Consider the following 18,297-nt stretch of genomic DNA (forward strand, 5'->3'; position numbering starts at 1 on the left):
TAACCTAATCTTTCATGAGGTATTTTCAGTTATTGATGTGTGTCTTCTCTGGACACTAACTGAATTTGGTTGTATAAATACCAGATTTGTATACCATCTGCCTTTAACCTTTAATGTATTACCATCATTCTTCGAGACTCCATGTTTTTATAGACCCAAACCACTCACTGATTCATGACACTGCTCCTTCTTACAAATTCATCTAGTGAACCCAATCTGCATTCTCCTTAAGCCAAGTACAGCTTTCCTTTATTTAAAATATCCCAAGATCAATCTCATCTGAGCCAGCTGATGGTTGTAGATATGACGCAATTGCTCCTTGCACCTTTCATTTTAGAGGTAAGCTAGAATTGGCCTTTTTGATCCTGTTAATGGTTTTTACTGGAAACTGGGTCATGCCTGGTAAATCCTCCAGTTGGTTTGGCGTTGGCACCCACTCTATTGGGAAGCCTGCTGACACTGAATCCTGTCAGAACTATGATATTTCATTCTGTCTCATCAAAGAATGTTGTCTAATGACGAGAATAGGAACCATGCAAGGCACAAATACAATGAAATGCTTTAATTTGCACTGATCATTAAAATTGAAAGCGCTCACACCATGCAGGAGGAAGCTTTCATTTATTCTTTTTTTTCACTCTGGTTGACATTTTGAACTGTCACCACATACATTCAAAGTTGCAACTACAGCCCAAAAATATGTTATTTTGATCACGTGGCAAACGCCTTTTTAAAGAAAATTCATGAAGTTAAGAGGCTGCAGAGGCTGGAATCTGGAGCAGAAGACAGAATGCTAGGGGGGCAGGGGGAGAAAAATATCAATGGATCAGATTTCCTAGCATCAGCACCTTATTCAGGGTATCACCCAAATTCTCAAAGCATTTTTTTTCCTGCCTTTGCGACCTCGGTTTACTCCGGTTATAATTGGGCAGGACTGATAGATTTTGGTGAAAATTACTTGTGATTATTTTGAGCCCAAACTGCTTTAGCATGAGCAGGGTGTTGCAGATGAGCTACCTTCGAACATCACCAATGTTAACCTGTTTACTGTTTTAATCAAGCTTCTGCTTCCCTCCTCCTGTCCTTCCAGCTAACTGGAAAGTAATGACGTGCATTAGATGGACAATTTGGGTTTGTTGCCAACTGCTATATTGTAGGATCATTGAGGAGAAGCCTCCCTTGATGGTTGTTGAGGCTCCTCCTTTAAAACAAAAGTAAAACATTAAAAATGACAGCTGGAGTCGAGACTTGTGATCAGTAGCACTAAACATGTGACAGCTGCTAGTTATACCTCCTGCCTATTAAACATTCCATCCAGTTTGGAGGAACTGTACATGACTTGCATGTACAGCACATAGTGTTTGAGGTGCTACACTCATTTTTCAACCGTCTTGACTTCACTACTCCCCTCACTTATTCTAATCTCACAGCCTCAGAACACATTGCCCTCCTCTCTCCCCACACCAATCCCAACCTTACAATCAAGCCTGCTCTGTTATCTGACACACTGACCATTAATTATCTTGCTGAGGCCAGACAACAGCTCTCATACCTCTTTTTACATGTCCTTTGAATAGAACCCCACCAAAAAACAGCAAGCCAAATGTCTCGCACACCATCACTGACCTCCTCACTTCCAATCATCGAACCTCCCACAGCCTCTAATCTCATTGTTTCCAAATCATGTAATGTGTGGTTCTACCTCCTACCCAAGATACATAAAGCCAAGACCCATAGTTTCCCATGTGCTTCTATCCCACTGAACTTGTATCATCTTGACTCAACTTTATTTTTTCTCCCTGGTCGAATCCCTTCGTATCTGCATCCACAATACCTCACATGCCATTCGCACTTCAACAACTTGCAGTTCCCATTGTGAATTTGAAGGCGTCATTTACTGTATCCAGTGCGCCTGTTGTGGTCTCCTCTACATTGGAGAGATTGGTCGCAGACTGGGAGGTTTTCGTTGAGCATCTTCACTCCATGTGCTGCAATAACTGGGACCTCCCAGTGGCCAATTATTTTAATTCCACACACCATTCCCACACCTACATATCTCTCAGGCCTTGTGCACTGCCAAAGCAAGGCTACCTGCAAATTGGAGGAACGTCTAATATTCCGTCTGGGCACTTTTCAATCAGATGGCATTAACATCAGTTTCTGTTAATCCCCTCCCCCCAAGCCTATCCTTCCTTATCCATCTATCTCCTTTTCTCCAATTTCCCCCACTCCCTTCCCTTCCCTCTCCATTCAGAGAGCTACCTCCTCCCCAACACTTCTCAGTTTTTTTTCTCTTCTACCCTCTCACTCATATTCACCTCTTGCCTGTTAGGCTGTGCTCTGTGTTTTCCTACCCTTCGCCTCCCCGTGCCCCTGCCTTTTTATATAGGTGCCTGTCTGCTTGATGAATGACTTGGGCCCAAAGCCAAAGTTGGTCACCTTTTGCCTCCTATAGATGATGTGTGACTTTCTGCATCTCTTCACCACTTTTTTTTGTATTGTACTACATTCACAGCATCGGCAGGCTTTCCTGTCTAATTCTATTTCTGTCTCTTTGTCTTTGCCAACTCAATGAGTTGTCCTGCGTTCACTGCACGTGACTTGAGATAAAAGATGGAAGCCCAGGGAGATGTTTTTCGGGTTGTCTTCTCCAAGGAAGGAGGAGTTTCCAGAAATGAAAACTCTCGAGCACATTTTGCATCCCAACAGCAATATTGGTTGTCCCTTTTGTGCTTTCATTCATTTTCAGCCCCACACACTTTGTATCCCTGAATCAGTGACAGAGCACCTTTATACAAATAGAATGTATGTTTTGTAGGGTAAACTGACCGAGGTCATAGTTATCCTCTGAACCATCTATTATTTTATGAACCATTGATTGTAGTCTATTGAGTACTAATCTGGTTGAAACCATGAGTTTGAGATTTGTCGGAACTGTTGAGATTTTGTAGTGTCCCATTGGAAATCCAGGAAAATCTACAGTGCTTTCATGCTCTTTGTTTGGCTAAGATTTTCTTCTGATTTTTTTTTCTAATGTGACAAGCTGTGCGCCTTGGAGCAGGTTAAATGAAATTAAAAGTTTATTTTAATTGTCCCTTGAGCACTTACCAAAACTTTGCTTGAACAAGATCTTCACCTGTGTAGCGTGATTTCATTTATTGTCATGCAATAAAGACAGTGCAATATTACATGAAATTTGTCTTTGCCTCCCATAAGGCAGACAGATTCACCATCAACAGAAATTGCCTGAAGTGCCCCTGACACCAAGTGTCCATGGATTTGCCTCTAGCGCTCCCACAGCCGCTGCAGCCACAGAATCCAGTCCAAACATCAGCAACCTGAGCTCCAGATCTGAACCTCAGACACAATCAAGAACCCTTCAGTGCCCTTGACACTCTCTTGCATCTCGATTCTGATACCTGGTACCCCTTCAGCCAGAATCGAGCCAGATTACAGCAGTCCACAACCCAGTGTGAATCCCTCGACTGCAGTCGTCAACAACGGGCACAGGTCCCTTTCCTCAAATCACCAACAGGCCGTTTGCCTATGTGTTCTTCAGCCTCAGAGCCCTTCACTGGTCCGCTGGTGTGGTCATCGTCTCGCGTTCATCTCCTCTGTTTCTCCTTCTCAAACAGGTGCTTTCCCCATTTTCTGGTGCCCTGTGCCAGTCCTCTGCTTCCGTGGAGTCTGCAACCTCTTGTGGATGCTGCTGATCAGGGGAGCCACTATCTTTGGTGCAGACCCCACGGTTGCAGTATTTTAAAATAAAATTTGAGAACTGAACAAGAAAAGTGCTATTTGGTCAGAAACTGCCCAGCCTTGTTGCCACTCTGAACCTTAACCTGATACATCAAACACTGTTTCATCACCAAAGTGAGATTTGGTTCTCTGCAGGTTACCAAAATCCCTTCATCTAGAAGGCATATATTGTTTCCACAAAAAATAATGTTACTTTAAATTATTAGAACCGTAAAACACTACAGCACAGAACCAGGCCTTTTGTCTCTTCTAGTCTATGTCAAACTATTTTTCTGCTTAGTCCCATTTATGTGCACCTGGACCACATCCCTCCATACCCTTCTTATCCATGTATCTGTCCAAATTTTTCTAAAATATCAAAATTGAGCCCACATTTACCAATTCAGCTGGCAGCTCATTCCTCACTTCCACCATGCTCTGTGTGGTTCCCCCGAACTACCCATTAAACTTTTCCCCTTTCATCCTAATTCAAGCTAAATGGAAAAAGCCTGTTTGCATTTACTCTATCTATACCCATCATAATTTTGTACACCTCCATCAAATCTCCCCTCATTAATTTTGCAAATGCCCTCAACTTCAATATGTGACCCTAATTTTCTTTAACAAATTGTGCTTAATTGAATTAAAAATGGGAATTTGTGCCTTTGTTCCTTTTCTACCTCTGAAGTGAGATTGTATTTCACTTCAGACTGCAGGACAAAGAGATTCTCACGAGACATTATCGCATAGAACTTGGAGAGTTATAGTGTGAACTTTTCCTTTTGTCGAATTCTTTTGTGGACGAGAGTTTTATAATACAATGATCAATGGTTCTTTCTTTCGCTTACTGAGCAATCTTGCAGTGTAGCTTATAACTGGAAAAGGGTGAGCACAGTTGCAATCAGGTTGACGCAAAAATTGTAGAAATTTACACAATAACTAATTTTTAAAAATTACTTGTTCATAAGGTGGCCACCTGTTGTGCTGTGAATCCTGTCCTGCTTCTTTCCATCCTGAATGCCTGAATATTGAGATGCCAGAAGGGAACTGGTACTGCAATGATTGTAAAGCCGGCAAGAAATCACGGTATAAAGAAATAGTCTGGGTCAAGCTGGGCATCTACAGGTAAGTTAATGTCCTCAACCATAACACTGGACAACAAATCTTTTTCAAAAGGTTTGCTTCCTGAAAAAAAAAGGGTGAATATGATAGGCAACTTCAAGCTGAACACAAAGATAATCTCTTGATTTGCTGTGTCACCTAGGAAATTGGAGAAACATTAAATCAACTTTTATTGAATTTGGCACGTTTAATCGCATAATGATACTGACACATTGCATTAGTTCAACTGGCCTAAAGATATTTTGCCGCTGCTTTTCATTTGTACTCAGCATCTGATCCCTCTTGTATCAGTGTCCAACAGTACAACTGTTATTGGACAATAATACGACCAGCACTGATGGATTCCAGTTGTCCTGATCCCGCTTTCCCATGGTCACAATGTCCTGGTGAAATCTTTCACCATGTTCGTCACTGACTGCACCAAGATCTGCAGGGAAGACGTCCAAGTGCGAATGCAGGAAACGAACTTTCTGCTCGCACTCGATGGTTTTGTATGCTTGATCCATGTTTAAAATGTGTCAGGAAATCACAAAATGGATTGTATCTTAAAAAAGAGTACGTAAAAGGAAAAATGTCAGGCGATTTTCATGATCAGCCGCCCAAAATTCATAAAATCCAGCCAGTGTTCAGGAAGTAAAATCTCCGTTGTCCAATGTAATTTGGGTCTCGTAAAGGAGGAAGTGGCAATGACCCAAGTCGTGCTCTGCAACAATTAAAATAGCCTGTTCTGCTGAAATGGGATTATCACATTTCATCGGATGCAAGGATCGACAACGAGATAGACAACAGACTCGCCAAGGCAAATAGCGCCTTTGGAAGACTACACAAAAGAGTCTGGAAAAACAACCAACTGAAAAACCTCACAAAGATAAGCGTATACAGAGCCGTTGTCATACCCACACTCCTGTTCGACTCCGAATCATGGGTCCTCTACCGGCATCACCTACTAGAACGCTTCCATCAGCGCTGTCTCCGCTCCATCCTCCACATTCATTGGAGCGACTTCATCACCAACATCGAAGTACTCGAGCTGGCAGAGTCTGCAAGCATCGAATCCACGCTGCTGAAGACCCGACTGCGCTGGGTGGGTCACGTCTCCAGAATGGAGGACCATCGCCTTTCCAAGATCGTATTCTATGGCGAGCTCTCCACTGGCCACCGAGACAGAGGTGCACCAAAGAAGAGGTACAAGGACTGCTTAAAGAAATCTCTTGGTGCCTGCCACATTGACCACCGCCAGTGGGCTGATATCGCCTCCAACCGTGCATCTTGACGCCTCACAGTTCGGCGGGCTGCAACCTCCTTTGAAGAAGACCGCAGAGCCCACCTCACTGTCAAAAGTCAAAGGAGGAAAAACCCAACACCCAACCCACCAATTTTCCCTTGCAACTGCTGCAACCGTGCCTGCCTGTCCCGCATCGGACTTGTCAGTCACCCACAAGCCTGCAGCAGACGTGGACATACCCCTCCATAAATCTTCGTCCGCAAAGCCAAGCCAAAGAAAGAAAGAAAAAAGAATGGACTGGAATAGAAGGGAAGGTGACATTCATTTGAGTGCTTCCTAACCATGGTGGAGTTGTAGTTTCTTTCCAGAGCTGATAATTGGAAAAAGCTTTGGAAAATAATTCTGTCCATTTTGTGCCCATCAGGTTGCATTTTGAATTGTAGATGAGAGGAAAAGGACCACACTTAAACAGCAAGATTCTGAAATGTAATATCGAATCCAAGAGAATATTTCTGATTTATTATCAGAGTACATACATATCACCATCAACCCTGAGATTCCTTTTTCCCACGGGCGCAGCAGAATTGCCTCTCATTGGTAGTGGGAAAAAATAAACTGTACACAGCGTAAAAACACGCAAACAAACAGAAAACAAATGTAAACTAACTTCAATACAGAGAGAACAAAAAGAAAATTAAGAAAGTGCAAAAGTAGAGAGTTCCTGATTGAGTTTGTCGTTGCGGAGTCTGATGGTGGAGGGGAAGCAGCTGTTCCTGAAGGGTAGAAAATATTATCTTTCTTGATGACAGCAGCGAGAACAGAGGTGGTGAGAGTCTTGGATGATTGCTGCTGCTCTCTGATGGAGCTTTCCCTGTAGATATACTCATTATTGGGGAGGGTTTGGCCTGTGATGTCCTGGGCTGTGCCTACTATCTTTTACAGAGCTTTACGCTCAGTGGTATTGGTGTCCCCATAACAGACTGTGATGTAGTTGGTCAGCACACTTTCCACCACGCACCTGTAGAAATATGCCAGGGTTTCTGATGTCATACCAAACCTCCGCAAACTCCTGAGGAAGTAGAGGCATTTATGTGCTCTCTTCACGACGCCATTGATGTGTTGGGTCCAGTAAAGATCATCTGAGATGGTGACTCTCGAGTACTTAAATTTGCTTACCCTCTCCGTCATTGATCTCCCAATGATCAATGGATCGTACATCTCTGGCTTTCCTTTCCTGAAGTCAACAATCAGCTCTTTATTTTTGATAACATTAAGTGCAAGGTTGTTGTTGGTGCACCATTCAGCCAAGTTTTCAATCTCCCTCCTGTATGCTGATTCATCGCCTTTCTTTATACAACCCACTACTATGGTCTTGTTGTACAGAGCCCCACAGTCGTAGTTGTAAAGTGAGTAGAGCAGGGGGATTAAGAACACAGCCCTGTGGTTTTTTGGTGCTGATGGAGATTGTGGAGGAGATGTTCTTCACTGATTGTGGTCTGGAGGTGAGGAAATCCACGATCTAATTACACAGGTCTTGGAGTTTGCTGATCAGTTTTGAGGGGATGATGGTGTTGAATGCTGAACTGTAGTCAATAAAAAGCATCCTGATGTATGCATCTTTGCTGTCCAGGGGTTCCAGATTCATAGAGCATTATATCTGTCGCAGTAAAAGACCATTCAGCCCATTGTGTCTCTGATGGAGAAAGCTATTCATCCTATCCCAACTATCGAGCACTCAAATCTTGGTGGTTGTAGAGTATGGCAGTTTAGTGCCACATCCAAGCTTCCTCCTCTACTTATACTGAGGATGAGGCAAAATATCTCAACTATTTTAATTCTTCCACCAATAATTTTAAATTATGGTGCATAGTTATTGACCTCTAGTATGTTTATTTTGAAATGTAATTTATATCAATATTTGCACTGTAGTACTGCTGCAATGCAATGAATTTCATGACTGTTAATGACCATACATTTTGATTCTACCAGAGGAGATGGTATAGGGGGCACGGTTACCCTTTTAAAAAAAAAACAACAACTTTGGACAAGTACTTGGAAAGGGAAGGTTCTGAGAGATATTGACCAAATGGGATTGGCTTTGATCGCTACCTTGGTTAAGTAATCCCTTACTAAGGTGATAGTGAGTGGGGAGAAAGAAAGGTTGAGAAATCAACAGCAAAATGTGTGTCAAATACAGGACCAAAGTTAGGAACAATTTGAGTGGTTTTGGGTGTGACTTCACTCCAGGGGGAAGTGGTTCAGAGTATGTTGGCAGTGAGGGAGGTGACCAGAGATGACTTTGGCAGTGAAAGATGAAAGTGGCATAATTACGATCACGTCAAGATAAAACTTTCTATATAGAGATCTTTGACTGAATGGTTTCCTCCCACATCCCAAAAGTATGTTGATGGGTGAATTGGTTAGTTGAAGTTTGCCCTAATGTGTAAGTGAATGGTGGAGAGATGATGGGCCTCTGCAAGATCTCCTAGGCCACAAGAAAATATTAGAAGTATTTTGTAAGGAAGTATTTTTTTGTTTGATCTTCTGAAGTTCTACCTGTCAGTGCAGCTGCTTCCTCTTGATGGTCAAATTCAGAGTTCATTTCCTCCAAGAAGTTACTCTGATGGTGCAAGCAGCATTTCTACAACAGTTCATTCATATATTTTATTCAGGAGATTGATGTCAGCATATCAAAGGTGGGCCTGTGTGTGATGTGAAACTCTGTTTCTTCAGGTGGTGGCCAGCAGAGATCTGTAATCCCAAATCTGTGCCGTTGAATATTCAAGCAATGAAGCATCATATCGGAGAATTCCCCGTTCGCTTCTTCGGATCAAATGATTACTATTGGGTGCATCAGGGTAGAGTCTTTCCTTACTTGGAAGGAGACAAAGGCAATGTTTCCGATGGACGAGCTGGGGGGATAAATGAGATTTTCAAAAAAGGTAAGTCCTTGGTGTCGGCAGAGATCTCCTGAGGTGCCACTTGAACAGACTGTGACTTGAATGCAACATTTGCCTGTTGATATATATTCCAGTAAAAGTCCAAAAATTTGGATGCCAGAAATCAGGACCACCCAAAAATCCAGTCTGTTCAAACTCTCAAAACTTTTTAAAATTTAACATGTACCACACGTGCACAGAAATGATCAAGTAAATTTTGTACTTCGAATTTTATATTAAAAAATGTTTTTTTAATAAACTATCAAAATTTACTTGTTGATCTCTTCTTTATTCTCCTTAAATATGAATTTTAAAAGTACTGCGTGAGAATCCAGAAAATCTGGACCAACCCAATCCCCGAACAGTCTTGATTTTTGGACTTTTACTGTATGTGCTTTAATATTGCTTCTTCACTCCAATCCCTTGAGGTAAGGTGATAAAATACTGCACCTCAAAGGTATCCTCATGGCTCCTGAAACCTTGCATGGTCAATCCTAGGGAGGGAAATGGATCAATCTTCAATGCTTTCCACATTGTTGGGTTGAGAAAGGGAACTATAATGATTGATTTTTTTAAAATATCTTGAGTGTGTTACTGATGTAGTTATTCATAATCATTGATCTGGGAATTGGGTAGCAGTAACCTTTGAAGTATCTTTGGTGTACAGATTGGGGAATTAAGTTGATTCCAAATAAAATATCACTTTCCTCCACTCCCAGCACTGGAAGAAGCTGCTAAAAGATTCCAAGAGCTGAAAGCACTAAAAGAGAGCAAGGAAGCCCTGGAAAATGAACGGAGTGAAAGAAAGCCACCTGCATATAGATTCACTAAAGTAAGTCCTGTGACATAGTGCTGTTAAACTGTCCAGCTGTGTATGAGGGTAGCCCCCTTTAGAGTCATGAAACAGCACAGGACAGCCCCTTCAGCCCACGATGGGGTGCCAACCTTCACAACTATCAAACCCCTTCACCACCCCACACCCATCAACCTTTATTCTTCTCGTATTCATGTGCAGATTTCGAGTCGTACAACAGACTGATTGAAAATGTATCCTCTTCCTTCATTATCACTGGATTGCAATCCTGGAGATCTCAGCTGTGGCAGTTCAATAATTGTTCATTGATCCTGAAAATGAACAACTGAAAAAACATCCCAAATAAAATATCTTTGGGATGTCTCACTGTAGCAAGATAATCTTACATAAATTTTTGTTATTTATCGAAAGCAATTAAAATAACTGAGCAGAGAATGTTTTGCCAACACATTAGGTGTTTGCCCACTACCTTGGGGCATAATTCCTTGCAATTCAACAGGATTTTTGTGCTTGGTTTGAGCAGGGGAAGTTACAGCCCTTTGGAATTTTCAGTTTTCAAAAATCAGAGCAGGAAACTTGCCTAATTATTTTTCACTGTCCTCCATTCCACAACAAACCTCCCTGCTCCCTCCTCCCATTTTGCCTTTCTCTCCATCTTTCTCTGCTCCCAATCTTTTCCATGGATGGTTTGGAGACCAGTGGCAGTTTTCTGATTGACATCAAATACATCAACATGAGCATTTGGATCATAGACCACCTGACTTTAATGGCACAGGGCTCCACTGACTTTTTAACAACTTCTGTTTACAGTTTTTAATCTTCAAATTAAAATATTTTGGAGCAGAACAGCTTTTAATTGCCCATTTTAATTATACATCTCAGCTGTTGTACAGAAGTAAACTTGTGCAAGTTAATTAACATGCAATAATGGTGAAGCTGCTGTGAATAAAATGTCCCCCTTGCACTTGTCTTCGTTCTACTACAGTCAAACAAGCCAATTGGGAAAGTGCAGATCCGCATCGCTGACTTGTCGGAAATCCCACGGTGCAACTGTAAACCGACCGATGAGAACCCTTGCGGGCTGGACTCGGAATGTCTGAACCGAATTCTGATGTACGAGTGCCATCCCTCTGCCTGTCCAGCTGGAGAAAGGTGTCAGAACCAGTGCTTCACCAAGCGATTGTACCCTGACATGGAGCTTGTGAGAACGGATGTGCGTGGCTGGGGTCTTCGCACTAAAGTAGACATTAAAAAGGTGATTTTTACTTCACTCTTTCTTCCCTCTATCTTGTCATGGGGTGCAACTGTGATCAGAAAGGCGTTAGCCATCTGTTCCTGTAGCTTAAATAGCACAGATATTCCAAGCCAATATGTTAGTGCACGCGAGAGGCAGGTACCGTATATACACATGTAATAGTCAATATCATGTAAAAATTGGATCCCCCCAGCCGCCATCTCACCTGAGCACCCTGATGCCCACACTGAGGACTCTTGCCTAGATCCTGACTGTTTGTCTATCTAAGCTCCCAATGCCCTGAGTGCAGAACACCCAGTCCCGCCCACCCATCCGAGCTCCTGACTCCTCGAATGGTACAGGCACTTCCCGCAGTCATGTGTGTAATAGTTGACCCCCTAAATTTTATCCTAAAAATTGGTCCACAAAATTCTATTATTACAACATATATGCGGTATTCAAAGAGCCTTAACTTTATGGACTCATCTGCAATTTTTCCATGCAGGGGCAGTTTGTGATCGAGTATGTTGGTGAGTTAATTGATGAAGAAGAATGCAGAAACCGCATCAAGCATGCTCACGAAGCCAATGTTACTAATTTCTATTTATTGACCTTGACCAAGGTAAGACAAAGTGGTGCTCATTTTGTAGTGCTATTCAAAGTGGGGAATAGAAAAAGGAATTACAGTGCCTCTCAGCCTCTAATACAGAAGGAAATTGGCTTTCTCATTGAAGGATGTTGTGTTGATGCAAGGTTACCTGGGAGAGAATGTTTGACAAGTCTGCAAAAGAATAAAGGAAAATCATCTATTTTTGTGGCACCTTTCTGAACTAAAGTGTTTTCCACACAATGACAGTACTTCTGATATTCTATTCTAGAATTATCTTGATAATCTGCCCATAGCATTCTTAGCTAATCAAATCATGTCTGAATATTGTGGCATGAAGGAGAATTCCCTGTTTGTTTTCATATTCCATGAAGATCCACGTGTATCCACCTGAAAAGTCGAGCAAAATTTTGCTTTATGCCTTCTCTGAAAGTGCCATTTAATTTTTCTTTTGACATGCAGCACGGTAACAGGCCTTTCTGGCCCACTAGCCTGTACTGCCCAAATACCAAACTTAACCTACAACCCGCCTCCCCATTTTAATTTTCTTGAAGGGTGGGAGGAAACCAGAGCACTCGGAGGAAACTCATGCAGATAAGTGGAGAATGTACAAACTCCTTACAGACAGCACCAGATTCTAACTGGGCCGCTGGGTCACTAACTGCTGTGCCCAAATAACCACGTCTTGATTGTCATTGAATCATATAGATTGTAAACAGACTCTTCAGCCTAGTGAGTCGACCCTGTTCTGCTCCCACTTGGGGCATTGTTGTTTGTGATTATGTATTAATGATTTGGACATAAATGTAGGAGGTATGATTCGTACATTTACAGGTGACGTGAAAGTTGGTGTGCTGTGGATAGTGAAAAAGCTTGTCTAAGGCTACAGCAGGATAGATCAGATGGAAAGTGCTGTGGAGCATTGGCAGATAGACTTCTGACAAGTGCAAGGTGATGCATTTTGGAAAGTCACAGGAGCAGGCCATATACAGTAGGAATGTTGTTAGGCATGAGTTCCTAATTCAAATCCATTACATACCCAACATGGGCATGTAAGATGGTGAAGAAGGCATATGGCAGGGTACGGAATATGAAAGTTGGGATGTTTGTTTGCAGCCTTTCAAAACACAAACTATCCTGATCACTCAGCTGAAGGAAGAGAGGAGATTCGCCAAGATCTTACCTGGATTGGAGAACCAGTTAACAGGGAGAAATTGGATGGGCTGTGCTTGTTTCACCTAGAGCAGAGGAGCTTGAAGGGTGACCTGATAGAGGTGTATAAAATTATGAAACATCGCTAGGTGGATGGCCAGAATTTTTTCCTCATGGTAGGGTGTTGAAAACAAGGGCATCAATTTAAAATAAGAGAGAGAAGCTTTTTTAGTGTTTGATATCCACAATAGACTCAACGGAGGAGATGGAATGAGACTCAGTTGCTATTTTTAATATATGGTATATTAAGATAGACAATTGAATAGGCAATGTTTAGAAAGTCATTAATTTGGGCAACTGGAATTGGTGCGGGTGAGCTAAAAGGAGAGATGTTGGGCCAAAATACCAGGGTCTACAACTCTGTGAGAGGGAGAGACTGAGAAAACCCAAGAATTGAGTTGAACTGAACCTAAAAGTAGAGAAGAGTTGAAAGGAATTCAGTCTGGAGAAATTAGCATGACTGATTTTGACATAATTTAGGGCAGCCATTTTTAACCTTTTTCAACTAAGGCCCCTTATGTCTCTGCTCAAAGTTCCCTTCCCTAGATGGTTTCTTCCATACTTTTCTCCTACCAACTACATAAATTTTTTAAAAATAATTTCATTCTGTGCTCCACCCCCCCCCCCCCCCCCACCAAACCCCCAAATTATGCTGTAGCCCTCATTGAGAATGGATAATCTCAGGAACCATGATTTTGGAGGTTTGCTGGTGATACCCATGTTGGTATTGTGTGGATAGTATTGGAAGCAAATTCTGAGATCTCGCCACATTTTGGGTGAAAATTATTTTTGCACAGACCATCCCCTGCCTTACCTAGTTGCTCTCTTGTTCTTCTGCCAAATGCATTGACTCTGTGGTTCTGGTTATTGATAATTGTTACTGTAAGTCTGCATTTGAACACAAAGGTTACAAATGGAGTTCAACCTTGGAGATTTGAGTATTGCATCTCAAGAGGACATAAAGGTGCAATAACTGAAAAGATACTGAATGGCATAGAGGTGCAGACAGATAAAATAGTTAAGAAGGTCCCTGTACTCATTTCCCTTTGCAAGGCAGGGTGTAGAAAATGCAAAAGAGGTTATGGTGGAACTTTGTAAAACACTTTACAATGTAAAACGATTTACATTCTGGTCATCAGACTGAAGGAGAATCTTTTTAACATATGAAGATTTGGAAGAGATTTATGAGGACATTCGAGCCATGGAGAATTTTAGCTGAGTGAACAATTTTTTAACTAGCTTGTTTTATGACCATTGGCAGCTGAGGGGAGATTTAATCAAGATGTACAAAATTGAAGGACCTGGAGAGAATAGCAAGGAACTTCTAAGCGGAGATACCATTTATCAAAGATGTAATGTGTCTTGTTGATTTTCAGATTTGCTGTATCACATAGAAAGTTGGAGCAACATTAACTTTTATTGAATTTGACATGTTTAATCACATCACGATACTGACACATTCCGATACTTCAACAGACCTAAAAATGTTTTGGCACTGATTTTCGCTCATACTTAGCATCTGATGCCTCTCGGGTCAGTGTCACGATGTCGGCCAGCATTGATGGATTCCCGATATCACTTTTCCATGGTTGCAATGTCCTGGTGAAACATTTCACCATGTTCGTCACTGCACCAAGATCACCAGGGAAGAAGTCAGAGTGTGAATGCAGAAAATGATTTTTCAATGATACGTGGCATTTGAATGCTTAAAGTATGACATTAAAATATGACAGGAAATACCAAAAATAGTTACAGGTATATCTTAAAATTTTTCTGTCAGGTAATTTTTAATTTTTTTTTAAGGTGACTTTTTGTGATCAACAGCCCAAAATCCATAAAATATGCCCAAGTGTTCAGGAAGAAAAATCTTCGTTGTCCAGTAGAGAGTTACCCTTTGCATCATTTGAGAAAATAGCCACATGAATGGTTTATTCCATCAAAATGGGACTCTCCAAAAAGCTTAAACTGGAATAGTTTGGGCCGTGTGATGATTCCCTTCAGTGAGCAGTGCAGTGAAAACAATGTTCATTTGTCTTCCTAGGATCGCATCATTGATGCTGGACCCAAAGGGAATTTCTCACGGTTCATGAACCATAGTTGCAATCCAAATTGTGAGACACAAAAATGGACGGTGATGGGTGACACACGCGTTGGACTCTTTGCACTTTCTGATGTACAAGCAGGTGTGTCTATTGGAAGTAGGGCTCTTTTGGAGGTGGCCAATGGACTTTGCTGGATTGAAATTGGAATCTGATTCAGAAATCCACTGTTGTGTTCTAAATACCAATTTTAATACTTTGAACCAATTATTACAGCACAGTAAGCATGAATCTGTTACGATCTGCGTGATCAACTTTTCACTTGCCCACCCAGGCATCGTAAGAAATGGCTGTAGCAAAGTATTGGTATCAGTTTTGCAATATGTCTGTAGTTGCACTGCTTCCTTTCAATTAATCAGATCTTTAAATTTAGAAAATAATTCTTTTAAACTTTTGCTTCAATGCCAGAAGATCTTGCATAGTTTCACGATGTTTTATTCCTCTTCAAATATGATTTTAGACTTGGATCTTGTGGTAAATGGTAGGTAGAACAAAGCTTGTTGCAACTTGATTTCATGGGTTTCTGCCCTTACCATGGTTTCCCCCTCCCCCCAAAATCAATTTAAATTTAGACCTAATGTTCATAGATATACTGCTGGTAACAGGCCCTTTAGGCCCATTAGCCTGTGCCACCAAGTTACACCTGATTGACCTACAACCCCCCCCAGTACGTTTTGAATGGTGGGAGGAAAGGAGGAAACCGGAGCCCCTGGGGAAAACTCAGGCCGATATGGAGGAGACCATACAAAAGCATACAAACTCTTTTTACAGGCAGCACGGGTTCGAACCCTAGTCCTGATTATTGGCACTTTAATGGCATTGCGGTAACCCTGCTGCCCTAAAATGCGAAACTTGACCTTTTGTTTGCAAGTTAAACATTGTCGCTGAGTTTAGTGGACAAGAAATGTTGGAGGCAGAGTCCTCTTGAGGGCATTATTAAAAATCCAGGTTCGAGATATCACTAATTTAAGCTCAGCATTTCAGCTTGGAGTGAAACAGAAATGTCTGCAGATGCTGTGATTGTAGTAAAAATGCTGGAGAAACTTGAGTCGGTCACGCAGCATCCATAGGAGATGAAGATGATAACCAACGTTTTGGGCCTGAGCCCTTGGGATACCTACTCTGAAGTTCTCTTCCTCTCCTCGCTATACCTTGAGGTAGGGCTCAGGCCCAAAATGTTAGTAATATATTTTTACCTCCTATGGATGCTACAGATCCTGCTGAGTTCCTCCAGTATTTTTGGGTTTTACTTTATGTCAGCATTTCATTTTGATGTCCTCCAAATGGATTGCTGCTTTAGAAGAGTGCTGGCTAGAACCATAGAACACTTCAGCACAGAAAACAGGCTATTCGGCTCTTCTAGTCAGTCTGAAAACATCATTCCACTCGTCCTACTGTCCTACACCCATTCCATAACCTTCTAGACCTCTCCCATAAATGTATCTATCCAATTTATTCTCAAAACTTAAGAGTGAGCCTGCATTTACATGTCAGATGGCAGTTCGTTCCACACTCCCACCACTGAGTGAAGAAGATTCTCCTTTCACCCTAAAGCCTTGACCTCTTGTATTTATCTCTCCTAATCCAAGTGGAAAGAGACTTCTCGCATTTACTAATGAAGTAACACCCTCTTACTTCTTACATTTAGGTTCTGAACTAACTTTCAACTATAATTTGGATTGTTTGGGCAATGGGAAGACGGTGTGTAAATGTGGAGCTCCCAACTGTAGTGGATATCTAGGTGTGCGTCCAAAGGTGAGTGCAACAAGGCCAGGGCTTGGCTTCCCTTAGCATCGTTTGCATTTTTTCCAGTAATCAACTCATTGGGACTAGTGGGAGAGACGAAAAAGAATGGAAAATGCAGTGCACAGTAAAGCCCCTGGTATCTGGCACCTATGGGGATTGGTAGATACCAGATAAGTGTATTTTCTGGTTGCTTGAGACTTACTCTTACAATGTCTAATTAATACAGTAGTATTTAGAATGAACATGGTAATGGTTAGGAGGGAAATTTGTTCAAAATACTTTCCTGTGAAATGGAATTTCTGTTTGTTTATAATGGTCACGGCGGGAACAGGTTGCAGGCGTCACCTGGTGAACCAACAGCACAAGACGCACTAATTTTAAACTTTTGTATTTTTTTGCCTATATTTTATTCTTATTTATTTTTATTTATTTGCTCAATTTTTAAATTTTATTTGGCTGGTGGCTTGAATTCTAGTCACTGGGGCTTTACTATACATCTCATCCACTCTCAAATCCAGCCCAGGGTGGTGAGGCAGGAAGAACATGAGTCTCATCCAGTGAGTACCCCAAAGGGTATCACAACTTTATCATGGTTGTGCAGAAAGTTAGTGGCAAGAAAATGTACTGTTAGTTACCCATTCTCAATACCAAGTTTCAAAACATATTTTCATCTCTGATTATCTTTGCAGACATTTTTTTTCCTCTGGAATGCACCCATACGTGCCTAACTGATGCACTAGAAAATGGAGCTGTGTAATTTTCAATTCAAACTTTGCTTTATTTTTGCAACAGATTCTTACTTGCTCTTTTGACAGGAGCAGCAGTAGAGGTGGAAAAAAGGCACCTCACCCATGCCACTTCTCTTTCAAATGCCTTTTGTCATGGTTTCTTGAGCATTCTGCAACCTCTTCTTAAACAACTTTCCCCTGGTAGAAGCAGGACAGCTAGTAGCAATAAGCTACTTGACCCAAGGGACAACACAATTCAGTGTGCTCGACGTGCACCTTACCTGGGCCTAGCGAGTGCTGCAAAGCGATACAATCAGAGCTGCTGGAAATCTGAAGTAAAACTAGAAAATGGTGCAAGTACTCAGCAGATCAGGTAATCTCTGTACAATGAGAAGCAGTTAATGTTTCAGGTCGGAGACCTTTTTATCTTTGGCTAGCAGGTATTACTGGATACTCTCCAACTTTCCGCCCCATTCCAGCACAGCCCTGCAGGCAACCGTGTTACCAAAAGAGTGCAGTGGATTCCTTCAGCAGTTCAACTCTGTTTATCTTTGTGGCCAGCTCTTCATCAAGAGCGTACACAATTTCCTGGGGAGTTTTAACATGCTGTAAACAGATCAGATTGATCTGGTGAATTGCTTTCAGTTTTGTTCTAAAGCAGAAACCTTATCCCATGAGTTGAGAATTATTTTTGAAGAAACCCAACAGAGGCTGGAATTGGTAAGTGATGCTGCACTTAACGGCTTTAGTTATCTCCTTTGTCCATTTGTTCCATTTTGTTGTCAGATGCTTTTTCCAGTTTTAACCAGATTACTTCAGCACTTGAAGGTGTT

At 41.7% G+C, this 18,297-nt stretch overlaps 2 protein-coding genes across 8 annotated transcripts in view; one reads left to right on the top strand and one right to left on the bottom strand.

The window, feature by feature from the left end:
* Positions 1-18,297, top strand: part of nsd3 (nuclear receptor binding SET domain protein 3) — a 123,046-nt gene that overhangs the window by 95,325 nt on the left and 9,424 nt on the right. For all 6 annotated transcript variants that reach the window (XM_069917828.1, XM_069917829.1, XM_069917827.1 and 3 more), the window contains 7 exons: positions 4,707-4,863; positions 8,819-9,027; positions 9,744-9,856; positions 10,824-11,093; positions 11,578-11,694; positions 14,933-15,074; positions 16,639-16,745. In XM_069917828.1, the coding sequence (XP_069773929.1) occupies positions 4,707-4,863; positions 8,819-9,027; positions 9,744-9,856; positions 10,824-11,093; positions 11,578-11,694; positions 14,933-15,074; positions 16,639-16,745 (1,115 nt within the window). The remainder of the gene's footprint in view (positions 1-4,706; positions 4,864-8,818; positions 9,028-9,743; positions 9,857-10,823; positions 11,094-11,577; positions 11,695-14,932; positions 15,075-16,638; positions 16,746-18,297) is intronic.
* The window catches only part of mrps24 (mitochondrial ribosomal protein S24), a 30,748-nt gene continuing 23,122 nt past the window's right edge, over positions 10,672-18,297 (bottom strand). For both annotated transcript variants that reach the window (XR_011351556.1, XM_069917845.1), the window contains one exon: positions 10,672-11,073. The gene's annotated coding sequence lies outside the window, so the exon portion shown is untranslated. The remainder of the gene's footprint in view (positions 11,074-18,297) is intronic.

The sequence above is a fragment of the Narcine bancroftii genome, chromosome 2, assembly GCF_036971445.1.
Source record: "Narcine bancroftii isolate sNarBan1 chromosome 2, sNarBan1.hap1, whole genome shotgun sequence".
NCBI classification, from domain to species: Eukaryota; Metazoa; Chordata; class Chondrichthyes; order Torpediniformes; family Narcinidae; genus Narcine; species Narcine bancroftii.